At 34.4% G+C, this 15,128-nt stretch overlaps 1 protein-coding gene across 3 annotated transcripts in view; it reads right to left on the bottom strand.

The window, feature by feature from the left end:
* Nucleotides 1–15,128, bottom strand: part of PPFIA2 (PTPRF interacting protein alpha 2) — a 301,840-nt gene that overhangs the window by 21,672 nt on the left and 265,040 nt on the right. For all 3 annotated transcript variants that reach the window (XM_061992698.1, XM_061992867.1, XM_061992783.1), the window contains 4 exons: nt 14,395–14,424; nt 13,419–13,549; nt 12,701–12,855; nt 8,156–8,249 (listed from right to left, as the gene is read on the bottom strand). In XM_061992698.1, coding sequence (XP_061848682.1) covers nt 8,156–8,249; nt 12,701–12,855; nt 13,419–13,549; nt 14,395–14,424 — 410 coding nt within the window. The remainder of the gene's footprint in view (nt 1–8,155; nt 8,250–12,700; nt 12,856–13,418; nt 13,550–14,394; nt 14,425–15,128) is intronic.

Genomic DNA, 15,128 nt, shown 5'->3' with positions numbered 1-15,128 from the left:
CTCTCACGATTTTTTTCAGTGATCTAAATTTTCAAATGTCTTTGTGATTTTGGGCTTTAGACCTCCCAAAATGCATTAATTTTAAAAAACTGTCAACAGTTATCTCAAGTAGTTTATCCACTATGTTAAGCCCTGCAGGAGCAAGTCCTGACCTTAATTTGCACACTTTCAAGGTTTATCAGTATTTTGAATACTTTGAAAATCTTCATTTAGGTCAGTTTTCTGCATGGATTTGTTACATAAGGTTCACAGAAAAACAGAAAGAATAAAACATAGAATAAAAGATAGAAAATAAACATGGTGCTGAAAATGAATATGTTCAGCAGCCATGGTGTTTTAACTTACCCAGTTATGCTTTTCATGAGATGGAGAGAGATGAATGGAAAAAAAAATACATAAATGTTAATGAACATATAGTAGTCCATAAAAAAATAATCATATGATAGATAAAAATAATATAACTATTATAAATACTGAAATATTTCTATCTGGTTTATGCTTTAAAGAAGTTAAATGTTGTGAAGAACTGATGCATTTTTCAAAATGAGATTTTCATTAGTGATGTTAGCTATCAGGTACAACTCAGCACAGCACATCTTCCATCTGCAATACATACTGGTGCCAAAGATCTTCAAACACAGTGAACGTGGAATAGATTTTCAAATCAAAGCATTTTGCTCAGATTTGAATAATTTCAGAATGATTTTTGTGTAACACCAAAAATCCTGAAAATCCCACATTTATGGATTTCAGGAAATTACTTCAGAGACACAGTAAAATCAAGTTGACTACAAACCAAGATTTTATTTCCTCTGTGCACTTTCCTAATATTTTAGCAAAATATCTTACAATAATGATAAATAACCTAGATCCAGGTTTTTGCAGTGTATTTGTTGTGAGCATGGTGACTTCATGCACAAAGATGATTAACACTTGTAGTCATCATTCATACCATATCATATTTTAATTTGAGCACCCACACTAATGCTAGATTAGTAGCAATACTAGTATGAATGATTTGCCTTCTAAGTAACCTGTTCTTGCCAATATAATCACTAAAATTATCTGTAGGAGAAAGCAGACTGCCATCGCTGATCATAAACTTTCTTCAACGTCCTTTAATTGCCATCATAAAAAAAAAATTATATGCCTGAATAAAACTCAGACAGCTCAGAATATTATATTTCTATTAACAAATGATTTACAGAGATATAAAAATGCTTGGTAGGTATAGCTGCAGAAAACTGGGGAGTGAAAAGCCTGTGCTCTGAGGTGGCAGACATTTCAGTGAGTTCAGGAGGGTTCTGGTTTCAAAATCTTAAATTTTGTTTTTATATGGGTGAGATCAGCAGAATAGGTGAGACAGAGGAGAGAAAATGTGATATAGATAAATAGATGGAAACGACAAATTTAGACACAGAAAGTTTAAGAAAGCAAACTTAAGGAAAGGAAGGACAACAAAGGTATGCGATATAAATAAAGGACTAGAGAACTATTCAAGCAATTACCAAATCTGACAGAAGTAGCTCTAGAATTGAATAAGCCTTCATGATTCAAGCTCATTTTCCACATAGCTAACTGTAAACATTGATTTGAACACCTTTGCTGGAAAAGCTTTTCATTTTGGACCTTCCAGCATCTATTGAGTCAGAACTCCCACTTCTTACATCTTCCTCTGAACACTCGTTTGGGTATGGGTAGAGAGAAATAAATGGGATTAATTGGAATGCAAGTAATTTTCTGGCAGCTTTATGAGCTGTCAGTTTGCAGTTGCTTGGGATAACTTATGGGACTTGAAAGCTATTCCAATCTTCCCCATTATAGAGGCAGAGGATCAAAAGACATCTTTTTCACTTCCTGAGCATCTTGCCTGCAGAATAAGAAAATACAGCAGGAAAAAACCCTGGGTCTTTAAGGTCTAGCTTTCACTTTTTCACAAGACCGCTATTTTATCACTGTTTTATTGAAGGAACAAAAGTTATGTTTTTGTTTTTTTCCTTCTGCTGTGTTTTATCCATTCTTCGCTTAAACCCTAATTCTACAATTAATCTGACAGGATGTTTGCATCTGCTGGAGATCATAGTTTAGACACCCAGCTGCATGCATGAGGGCAGATTTCTCTATCCAGGAATTCCAATTTGTGATGGGCCTATATCTGCAGATAAGGAAGGGACTGGGGCTTTGTTCAGTTTTTGTTTGATTAGAAACTTGTAACTTGTCAATACAAATATCCTTATCTTCTATGGTGAAAAGAATAAACAAAAACTCAACAAAAGACAAAAATATTATTTTTAAAAACAAAATATTTTAAAAATATGAGTTGGATGTAGAAAGAAATACATTTTATCCATTTTTTTCATCCTCAGAATAATCTAAGGTTTAATAATCCTCTGCAATATATCTTTACATTTGTAATGCTAAAAAGGCTCCAAGTATCTAATGGATTCATTTTAACATTGCAAAAGCTTTCACTGACTAATGATTTGAAAGGGTCTTTCATAAAGTGTTAAAAATGTTAGCTGAAGGAATCAAGTTTAAAAAGAAAATTCATCTTTTAGTATATCTCAAGGATTAGACACCAATAAAGCCAAGAGAAAACCATGGTGGACACAGCAGACAATCCTAAACTACATATTGAAACACTGAATACCTCTCCTTCCCTCACTGGAATTTGAAAATATAAACTAATAGCTGCTGAAAACTACGAACAACATCAGGTAGTTTCTCACACATGAGATAGGAAGGGAAGAAATTAAATTCAAAACTTTAATTTTCCTAAAGTAAATAAAGTAAAAAAAAGTAATTCTGTGATTCTGTGAAAACAAAGGCATCATATTTTTAAGAGCTACTGTAAAAAAAAGATCATGTATCTTTAGGATATAATGGCATTTAATAAGCACTAAGTGTGCAGGAACATTAGCTAGATGGCACAGAAAAAGACTTTAATTAATCTAAGTGGATTCTTTTCTTCAAAATGTGTGCAATTATGAAAATAATTATAAACAGCTATTTGAATACTGCAGAGGACAGAGATTACTTGTAGTCACAAATACTCTATGTCAAATTCTAATTGCAGTTGCACTCATAAAACCTAATTAATGGGGCATTGTGTGGATTCAAAAGCAAGTAAATGATAACTACAGCATTTTAAACTCTTCTTTCACAAAAAGATCTAGGTAAACATTTTTTTCAAGCAGCCTGTTAACAAGGATCTAAACCTTTGGGGATTTGCCCTCCAAAAAACGTAAGGCTCAGTGTTCTGTTTTCTTTTACTACTTTTATTTAAATGTGGATCACCACGACACCTATTTTTTATGATGGCTTTCTATCATCTTGTAATTTTTAAAGGATACATACAAATGAAAACCAACAAAAGATGAGGACTGAAATATTATTAGGAATTTGTCAGATTTATCAAAGGAACTTGTCAAAATTCATGATTCTTTTTTATCTAGGTAGAAGAGTCAATTAACACAACACGCTCTTCTGTTCATGTGGAAGTTATTGCTGTGCAGTATGTGCATCACTGTAGCCAGCTAAGACTTGACAGCTTTAAAATTCTCTTTGCAAGGCTAATGATAAGGCTATGAATATGAAAAATCTCTTTTTATACTGCAATTTTACACGTGAGAATTCTTTAGATTTCACAAGTCTTTACTGATGCATATAAACATATGTACACGTCCTGGTGTCTTGTGGTTTTTCTGTAATCCACTCGAAGGAAAGAGGCTATATCTGGCAAACAAGAACCTGTACCTCTGGAGTAAATCTTAAAACAGGTTCATAGGAAATAAAACTCCCATCTCAAGCTTCTTTTGGAAATGTGGAATTAATAGATTCTTGTCCAGAGTCAAATGAAACAAAACTGAAGAAAAAAGTGAGGCTAAAGCTCTGCTCTTGACTCATCCCAGCACTGCCAGATGACTCTGAATGACAGTGTTGTGACACAGTGCAGTTGTTTCATCAGCTATGAGGTAGGCAATGGCTGTTATTTGAATGCTCATGTTAATAAATCAGGGAATTTACCAGCTTCTGGTCTGGAATTCCATCAGTATGATCCAGGATAGCTGACATGCATGTAATTTTTTTTTCATGCATTTGGGATCTCTGAGGAAGCGACGGCTGAGGCCAATCTCAAACTGTACTAGTAGCACACACAAGGTCAAATCTACCTCTGTGTGGCAATCTAGGACTATATAACACCTGGATGGCTCTCAAACTTTGCCTTACATTAGTGCTTTGCACAGGATGAAATAAACATATCCTGTGAAGTATCAGTGATTATGACCAACCACTACCTACTTTTATGCAACATGTCTTCAGCATGCTTCCTTCTTCAGGCAGATACTTGCTGCAACATTGCACATTGTTGCAGATCAAATCAAACCCTGTATTACCCTTTGTCATGTCCCAGCTTCACTTATTTTCACCAAATAATGGAACAGCACCCTAAACATTCTAAATACCTCTGATATTCATCTTTTGTTTTCTAGGGTTACATGCTCAATTTACAAATACTAAGACTTAAAAATATATAATATCAACTAGAGCTGGCACATATTTAATATCAGAGAGTAAACATCTATGGATGACTCAGGCAACTTAAGATCATCTTTTAAAATTATTTTAGGAACATGTTGGGTCTAATTAAAAAAAATCTGCACAGCTTCTTTAATTTCTCTTCAATGCCTGAGGATAAAGACTTGCTGCTAGTAAATCTACTTTAATAACCAAATGTTGGATGAATAGAGAGTCTTGTTTGAGGTTTATAAATGTCTGGCACATAATTGAGATAAACTGTTAATTACATTTCAATGATGCTAAGTAGTCAACTGAAATGGAAAGAAATTTTACATGTAAATAGCATCTTCTAAGCAAGAAGCTGGAAAACTTTGAAATTTAGGTTAATGACTCTTTAATCACCAGAGAGAGAACTGGTCTCCAGAATTACCATATTCTCTCATGAAACTTTTCAGAATGAAATGTATTATTCAGGAGTCTATTCTATGGATGTAAATTGTGCTAAAATAGTATAAGGCACTGTGGTGTGTTTGTAACTCCACAAGGCCAGAGCAGGGTTGATGCAGGTGCTTGCTGTTAGGAGTCAGGTGGCCAGAACAACTGGTGGACCATGGGTACCTAGTGGCTGCAGCAGCTGACAATTTGAAACACTGTGCTCCTTCAGCTCTTGGTTAGGGGCATCTTTATGAATTACCGATCATGTTAAATACATTGAAAGTGAAAAATTAGGATTTTGGCATTTTAAGTTATTTTTCATTTAAGAGATTAATTCAACCAAAAGAAATACCATGGGTAACATTTTAACAGGAATGAGTTCTTTTTAAATAACTTCTATGTAATTTTACTTTACTAACAAAGCTAATTGCAAACTGGTGAGGTTAATGAGTACTGTGAGAGAATGTGTTGATCACAGTGATGAACCAGACCTCTGGTTTCATGTCAAGGGCAGGATTCTTGTTTTTCTGAAGCAGAACTACCATTGAACCGAAAGAAAAGTTTGTTGAGCTGTTGCAGACAGCAATAGGGCTGAAGTCCAAATAGGACTGAAAGCCATTTCATCTGACTTAAATGTGTAAGAGAGAAACACAAGTTCATTATGTGGTATTATTCCTGTTTTATGGAAACAGGAATTGCCTCTGGGACCACCGTTTTGCATTTGTTGGTTTATTTTTTGGTTTGTTTGTTTTTTTAAAGGAAGTGACAAAGCCAGCATAAATAAAGCTCTCCCAGATCTGAAACATAATACAAGGACTGTTTGCCTGCATTAGCCTCCTTTTTAACTGTCCTTTTAGCAAGCTTGGTACTCTTGGGGTTTTATGTCCTAATCTAAATGAACCACAGAAGTCCTTACAACATGAAATGCTCTGCTCTCTCTCTTCCAGCTGTCTCTGCAGGGTTTGTAGGGTAGTTTTGTTTAAAAGTAAGATGGAATCAAATACTTGGATTTAAATCTTACTACTACATCATGAGATAGCAAATGATTTTCTGACTTGTCTTATTATCTCTTATAAAGGCCATATACACATTACTATCATATCCTTATTGTTACACAGCATAGTATTCTGAATCTGACCTACAAACTTTTCATTTAAATGAAAATTCATTTCAGCTTAATACTGACAAAGGTAAGGCATGAAAATACCTGACTGCATTTTTTACAAGGAAATGTTAATTCAATTACAACCTATTGATAGTGTGGCACCCTGATGACTATCGCATCCATGAGATGCTACTCAGTTATCTCTAACACAAAATGTTACCTTTTTCCCATATTACAGTTTCTCTAGTGCTATGTAATACATATATATAAATTAGCAATATATGTTAACCTTTCTCTGATAGTAACTTGAGAAGGATCTTAATAGCAATTGTAAGGATTATGAAGTGAGAAACTATGAAGACAGACAAATCTAAAGGATTAGGGAAAAAACTAAAAGTCTTCATGACATAGGTATATGACATATACTTAGGATAAATAGCATACAGCTCAGACTAGGTAAATAGTCACCATCACAAAGGAAAGATTCCTTTTCTTCCACAACAGAACCTTGTGATTATATTTAATCCATAAAGAATCAAGGACAGATAGACAGAAAAAAGAGGAAAGACTTGAAAAGCAGAAAGCATGGAAAAGTCCACTTGTGTGAGATTACACAGATTACCTGTACATTTACTATTTCCAGACCCAAAACCTGGTAGCCACTGTCATATGTGAAGTAGTCATGACATATATACAGAATATGTGTCAACTCTTATTTTATCCAGTTCAAGAAATATGTAAGAAAGTGAAGAATGTGAACACATTTGTCCCTTCAAAGTAATTTCAATACTGTGGTACCTTAGGTCCTCAGAGCTGGATGATAAACAAGGACTGCAAAAAATAGGTTGCTGAAAATTCAGTTATCTTCATTATGAATGGTAATGACAGCTTCAAAGATGCTTTCTAGATTTAGTAACATAGCATAGTAATATACCCTTTACATCCATTATTACTAAATGAATAGCGAGCGATTAAAAAGTATAGATAAGAAATACAAGGATAAGACTCATCAACTGCAATATCCCTGCAAATGTTATTGCCAGTTTCTTAATTGAATTTAAATTGCTTCTTCTCTCTTAGCTAGCACAATGACTGCTTCTCTATTAAATTGAGGCTGATTTAAATGGAACATGTACATTTGTACAGTACATGGATATGTATATTTAAAGTTACATTTCATCAAGAGCTTGATAGGAAAGCAGGGATTAAAAATATTCTACATATAAATTTAAAGAGAAGCCAAAACATTACCCTTAGAGTCTTTCAGTTAAAACTGCAAGTTCTCTTGAAACTTTACAAAGGAACATTAAAGGACTGAAAGAAACCCGAAAATCCTACAAATTTTTAAAATGAGGCTTTCAGAATTCAGATAATAGCACTAAAATTAATGGTCATGGATGAAAAATAAACCTGTTTGTTTACAGAATGAATTTGTAAACTCAACTTTAAATACCGTCTTTTTTTTTTCTCTAACATCCTCTAATTACACTACAACTGTGATGCTGCCAAGAGGTTTCTTTTGTGTTTGCAGCTTTTATTTTAATAGTTCTCCTTTTCTTCTGGCAGGTACTATGAGTCAGTGTACTGGTTTTAAAAGGAGGTGTACCAAAGACAGCATTAATTTATTTTATCATTGATGCAAACAAAATGCTAAGTGAAGCTTAGAAAAGTAAGTGAAGCTTATGGCTTATGGCTTTATGGGGAGACTTTGAACTCCATAGGCAGAAACTATCATGTGTTCAATAGGCAAGGAAAAAAAAAAATCTCTTTTTCCCTTCTGAAAAATCTCCATGTAGTGAGTTATTATCTGCCTGCCTATTTTTGCACAGTAGGCAAAGAGCACAGAATTAATGACAATGACTAGAAAAGATCTCTCTCTCACAAACCTATGTTCTTCCACAAATGGAACACTATTGTACAATTGACAGGCTCTAAATATTTTCCCCTGTATTACACTTGATAAAAACATGCTGAGTGGTAAATTAATATAGTAGATGGTCTTGCTTCTCATTACATGTCTGTGCAAAACCAACAAAAGATCTGACGTTTGAATCAAATTTAAACCAATGAAGGCCACATGAAAAAGATACTCACTTTTTCTTTAGTCTTCTGTCTTTTTCTGCTTGTGTCCCAAGTTTGCCCAATCCCAGAGATTCCTGAGCTGCTGCCTCTGTTTCCATGTAACCTCCTGGAAAACAAAACAAAACAAATCCCACCATATTTTCCCAGAGCTCTTTCCTAATTGTTCCACTCCTCAACTCGTCTCACCTGCCACCCATTACCTCAATTTGTTTCCTTAAGCCATGACATTTGGTGTTTGTGGAGGACACCTAGCACCTACAGAAGTAAATTCTGGCAAGCATTGTCTAGATGGAAAGGAGGAGATGTAGAAGAAAATAATTGCTTTCTCTTCCTTGTGTTTAGAAGAAATATATGAGAACAGCATCTTGATCTTTGCCTGTTCTACTTTGTCTCCTAGGGCTCAGTCTTATGGCCCTAAGCAAGCAATGCTCTCATCATTTTTTAATCGTAGTTGGGAAACTTAAAAATGAAAATGCCTTCTCAGGAACTGTCTCATTGGCATTGATACAATGCAGCATCACTTAATGTCATAATATTATGACATGAAGTCTTAATTATCCTCTGATAGGGAGTCTTAGAGCCTTTGGTATTGTTATCCTTGCAAACTCCCAAGCCAGAGATGAAACAAAGGATCTGTCAAAGTAAAAAGCTTCCTAGGGCTCCCTGAAAGTGTCTCATAAGCACCTAATTCCTAACAAAGTCATGAGAACTTGAATAACTTCGTATAGTAACAAGGGAAGCTTTCATTTCTGAAAAGGACACCTGGATCAAAATAATATTATAAAATAAGGATGTGGCTAGCACTGTATGATCCATGCTGATCATACAATGTATCTGCTAACGTGACCTTCCTAGTGTGGAAATAGATGTGCTATCACTGCCTAGATTCAAGGAAGAAGGGTCCTCCTCATGAAGCTGTCAGTACAGCTGCCAGGCTCTGGCTCCACACTGTCCTCTCATTTGCACATGTATGTGTGCAGACAGAGGGGCTGCAGTACTTTGGAGGTTGCTTTTCTCCTGTGCTGCTATTCAGATGCATAACTGGCACTAGAAGTAAGACAACAGTAAGGTAAATGTTGGTGCTTGACTCCACTTGTCAATGGCAACTTATTTGATAACAAAACTGATTGCTGTATCACATTTAGCATATTAACTTAGAAAAGCTCGGTTTTAAGATGTCCTTTTAAAGCAGGTGTAGTTTAAACACTCCTGCTTGTCTAAACAAAAATTTTCTTTAATAAAGAGAACCCTACTTCTGCAAGTCTTACAATGAGAAAATGCAGAAAATGTGAATGCATGCTTTCTTTACTTCATCTGCCCTGTAAAGTTTTAAAGAATATCTCATGAAATGTTTCTTTCTGACTCTGGAGCAAGTTTTTAATTTAGTAAACTGCTGTATCAATATATCACACCTTTCTGAGAGAACAGGTCACAGACCACAGTACGTTAAGTAGAGATAGTATGAGTGCAGTGACATTTGATCACCAGTTGGAAAGTAGTCTTGGCATAATGGACTTCACTGTAAGACAAACACATCTGGCCCTTTGAAATAACCCAGGATACATTGCATGGGATGTGGTGATTGTGCCTGTCAGTATTTTTGGCATGCAGGTGGCCACAATAAGTATTTCCTAACAAGCTGACTTTTGCATATGCCATACAGATCAGCTTGCCTTGCCAGGACTAAAAATCCCTGCAATATATTGTTTACTTTAGGGACTAGAATATTTAAAATGTAACATGGGAAGAATATGTAAGTGTCTAGTGTGGTATTCTCCAAGTGAGAGAATTTAAAATCTAACAAATGAAAAAGGAACAACAGACAATTCTGCTCCTGTAACATGCCTTTTCCCTTCTCCAAAGATGCAAAGATCATTAAGGCATTAAGTTACCCTTGAACAAGAATGCAAATGGTTTAACAGGGATGGTGAAAGTAGCAAATTATAAAATAGTGAAACTCAGGCAAATCTAGCAGTTAAAAACTAAGTTTCTGAGTTTTGCAGAGAATGCTGAGCAAGGAAATCCTTTAGCTAATAGTCTGTCTCTGTTGAAGCTAGTGGAAAAAACTTTGGAGATTCCAATATTGCTTCATGAGTATTACATGTAATTTTAGATTTTAGCTATATTATATAGTTACAGAAGTATTATGTGTACTTAAGTATATAATATCACTAAGATCTCTAATATCCTCTGCATTACATGTGAAATGTTCCTCTAAGCATAACCGTGTATGTGTGGAAATATATATATAAGAAAACAAATATTTCTGAAGATTGAAATTGCATTTATTGCCTCTTTAGTATTTAATGTGCTATTGAAGGAAAGGTATTTTCCTATTAAAAATGAAAGCATGTATTCATATCAGATTAGAATATTTAAGCAAGGAATTAAATGAGACTATTTTATTGATTTTGCATCAGAAATTTAGTTTATGAAAACCATACAAATATGTGGTGCAGTAATGATAGGATTTACTATTTAGATTACAGTGATAGTATCTTACTAGAAATAGAACTATTAATTATATAGCTGCACAGATAATATACCTGACATGGAGCCGATTCAAGTGCTGCCATGAATACTATTTTTTAAATTTCATCTTGTCTTTAAAGTACTTCCATAGAATGGAAGCTGCTACTCAGTACTTGTTTTTCTTTTGGTATCTTTAAGATGAGAAAAGCTGTATTTCAGATGCTCAGTTCTATTTTAATTTAAAAAACCTACCTTTTTGTCAGTTAACAGCCCTACTGTTCATTTTATACATGCTTGTAAACTTAGTTTGCTTAATTAAAATGTGCATTATAGTGAAATCTTTGCTGTTGAGCTAAAGGACAGAAGATGGAAAAATTTCATTTAACTGCAAATCTTCACTAATATCTTTTGGCAATTTCATGAACTAGTGTTGGGAATTACAAACACGCTTTATCCAATTATATATATGTCTTATGAATCATCATGGGTATTATTAAGAAAATAACCTATTGCTTCTGAAAGAATCTTTAAAGTTGGAGTTTTAGAATTTTTGTTCCAAATTGCAAGGAACTTCAAGGAAGACCAACACATTTATTACATCTTTGTCCTCTATCTTCCTGAGTTACTGTGAAATCATAGATTATTATATCCATCAGTATCAATAAAACTGGCTTTATAGAATGTAAATGTGAATTTACACAGACTAAAGTTATAAAATTCTCCACCAGTGCAGTTGGTGACATGTAGATGTATTTCAAAGACTCACTTAATAGATTCTAAAATACATTAAACTATGAAAAAGATTGAACAAATCAGTTTTATTCTTCCCATAGTGAGAAAATTAAAAATTAAAATTGTGCTTAGAAATTGGGTGCTTATTTTTTATCAAAACCACAAAGTTCTCACAGGCAGAGAGGAGAAAGGTTGGAGTATAAATGGAGAATTTCAGTTATTTAATTTTACTCTGATACTTTGAACAAAGATTAATGTATTTTATTTTGTATTATTTCAGTGATGGGTTTGTTAGTTGCAATAAGGACAAGTTTTAAAACACATTCAGGTTTTAAATTTCAGCTTTACATATTGCTTATGCATTTAAAGTTACTGCAAACCCATAAAATCATTTTACAGGTGTTATATGGTCACCACATGAGTAAAATTTGAGTACTATGTGACATTCTACGTGACTAGAAAAGAACTAGTATTTCTATTTTACTGACACATCTGTACCAACTTGATGCTTTTCTTGGCATGTGTGTAACTGCTCATCTTAATCTAGCTAAATCAGACAGCTTAGCCATATACACCACAACTAAGGATATATTTGCCTGCCTCAGTATGCAAACTAAGAGCCTTTGCTGAAGACTCTCACTTCACCTTCCATTGTTTATGCTACCTAAGGCAGTTAAAGAAAGTTGTTCTATAACAGGTTTTTGTGATTTGGGGGGTATTTTTTGTTTGATTTGGTGTTTTGTGTGCATTATTTTTTTTTCCCAACATCTACAGACATTTCCTATGGAATATCACAGAAGGAAATTTCCAGGATTGAATTAGACTAAGGTCTTGGCCAGGGAAAAGGGCCAAAAAAGTAGGAAGAAAACAAACCATTGTTGTGAGCAGAATAACTAATTGAAAGAATATGGCAAGGTCATTCAGTGATAGGCACTAGCAGACATTTACTGACACACTGAAATCTGAAAAGCAACTAAACTTACTTGCAAAGGCCTTGCATACTACATATTTAAGCAATTTACTTGTGAATTATTACTACTTTCTCACCTACTCTTTGTTTTGGTTATTTGAGAATACACTGTTAGCACTTTTACCCTAATTCATGAGACTATTGAGGCAGTATGTTCAGTGAAGAGGATGATGAATAATTTTGCCAGAAGTCTCTTTTCATGTGCATTACAGTTACAGGAAGCACCTGACAAATAATTACTGATAGCAATGAAGTTTGATGGCAAAGTTCTGACAGACAAAAGAAAAAAAAATAAGCAAATTAGAAAGTGAAAAGAAGTAAAATGAAAAATGGAAAGATGACTGGGAGATGGTGACCTTGGCTTGTTACCACTAATTCCTTACTGAGCTGTCCAAGTCGAGCCTTCTCTTTTTTACCGAACAAACGTCCTATTGAAGACTTGATTCCTTTCTTCTTCGGAGCTTTGTGCAGGGAGTCCTGGCTGCTATTGACACTGCCAAGACCAATGCTTTCTGGCTCCAATGAAGCAGGCAAACTACTATAAAATGATAATAAAGACATGGAATAGATAACGTGTCAACATTTGCAGGTAATTTTTTAGTTTCTTCTGAGCTGCTCTGCAAACAAATTAATTGTTTACACTTTAGTAGTGATCTTCCAACAAGTAAAACAATCAAATCTTCTTTAAATGATCTAGCAACATGTAGATTTATAGATCACATATTCTCCATTGGCCTGACTAGATCTTATTTTCAAAAAACGATGAAAATAAAGATTTCTAATTTGCTAAGAACAATTGATGAAAAATACAGGAATCAGCCTGTTGTTTGTCTTTCTGGGATTTGTAGTATTTCAGCTTCTAGTGGTGATTAAAACTGTAATCTCAAACCAGAAATATCCAGCATGTATTTTAGCACTGACAAATTGAGGGTCATGCAAGAGACAAAGGGTAAGGTTTACTCTTTCATGGCAGGGGAAACAGCTACCAAGAAGAATCAGGAGGAAATCAGTTAATTTCATAATTATCAAACAACAATGTGAATAGAAAAGAATAAAACATGGTAAAACTATGAAGTACCAATGTATGCTCAAATATCTTACCTTCTGGCATCATTGTGGTAGGAAGAAGGAAGGGTATGAGTCATTCTGATAGCCCTGGGTGTTGGAGGAGGAGAAGTTTCACATTTGATTGTGGCTTTATCTTCACGTCCATCTTCTTCAACTACTGCAATCTGAGATAGAAATACTCCACTGAGAGCAGATTAGCTTTTCAAGAAAGTGCTGTGTGAATATTTGAAGTGAACTGAAGTATGTACAATCTTAAGTGAGAAAATTGCAATGATTCTTACTTTTGAATGAGGCTAGTGACAAACAGCAATTGCATAAATATGGCAGCTTGAAGTATGTGTTTGAAAGAAAAGAGATTACACTTTAGAAGGAATTAATTCCTTTTGTGCCAAACAGGTTGATCAAGTGAAGGTCTAAACATGAAAATAACCTTAGGCATGAGTGGGATTATTCAAGCAAAGAAAACTTCTCAGGAATTTAAGGGAGATAGTAAATATAGACATAAACAGGGCCACTCTTTCCATAGCTTGTTAACAGAATGGTCAGAATGCTTAAAAGTAATCATGAACAAAAAGAACTTTGGTTCCAGCATATACTAATTTATCTTAAATAATGTCTCATGTAAAGGCAAATCCCACATTCAATGGCAATTCTGTAAGCAACTTGATGTTGCTCCAGAAGATTTCAAGTAATTTGATTCTGGTTCCTCCAGCAAGAATGGACAAAATACATTTGAAGATAATGAATTATTTTGTGCCCATGCTTGTTTTGTTTCTTTTTTTTAAACTGTATTCCTTTAAGTTTGTGAGGTAAAGGCTACTACCCCAAGGTATCACTCATGGGCCTGGACTCTGTGGTTTAGCTATGAGCCCTGTAAGCCTTTCCAGGTGGGATTAAAATGAGGATGTTCAGGAATTGAATGAAAAGGAGCAGAAGAAGTTACCTAAATAACAGAGGAATATGATAAATGTGCTCTACCAAAATTAAAAAAAATCCCTCAGTATCATACCTTTCTCCGATGTTTCCTTAGGTCACTTGGCTTAGATTGGTTAACAAAAGCAGCAACAACAAAAAAAGAATAATTAATAAATCTTATTTGAGCATAACAAAATGCCATACATTAGTTCTTCTCACATTTGGAAGTGGCAAGTTGAGATTTCATAACTTTAAATACTATCCATATTATATACTAATTATATACATGGTGTCATACCATAACCCTTGAAAAATAGGCCACTGTGGAAAAGCAGTTACTATCTCCTTTGTTTTCATAAGCTTAGCAAAGCTTATGAAAGCAGCACTTCGTATTTTTTGAGTTTTCATACAAATTCTTCCACTATCCCAACATATATTTAATTAATTTTTAAAGTTTTGTGTTATATACGAATGTCTTGTTGTCTCATCAAGCATAAACACAAAATATCATCAAGAAATACCATGTCTGTAAAAAAAGTCTCTCTCTACACTTATTCTATACTAAAGTGACTGGCATTTTCAGATACAAATTCACCCATCTTCTGCACTGCAGCATTACTTGCTAGTAGAGAGCTGTAATGAAGTGTCTTGTTCAACCTTCTTCATTTTTTGTTTGGTAGATGTCTCATTCATTCAAAGAAAGATGAAGAAACTGTAGAATTTATTTGTTGCACAGACCTGGGTTGTGGAAACTCCTGCAGTACTGCTTCTCCAGCCAAACCCTACAGGATCTTTTGACAATTTGAGCTCTAGAGATCTTTGCAGAAC

This window comes from Colius striatus, chromosome 1 (assembly GCF_028858725.1).
Source record: "Colius striatus isolate bColStr4 chromosome 1, bColStr4.1.hap1, whole genome shotgun sequence".
NCBI lineage: Eukaryota > Metazoa > Chordata > Aves > Coliiformes > Coliidae > Colius > Colius striatus.
Note: the sequence above shows the minus strand (reverse complement) of the source record. Positions and strands in the feature narration are given on the sequence as shown.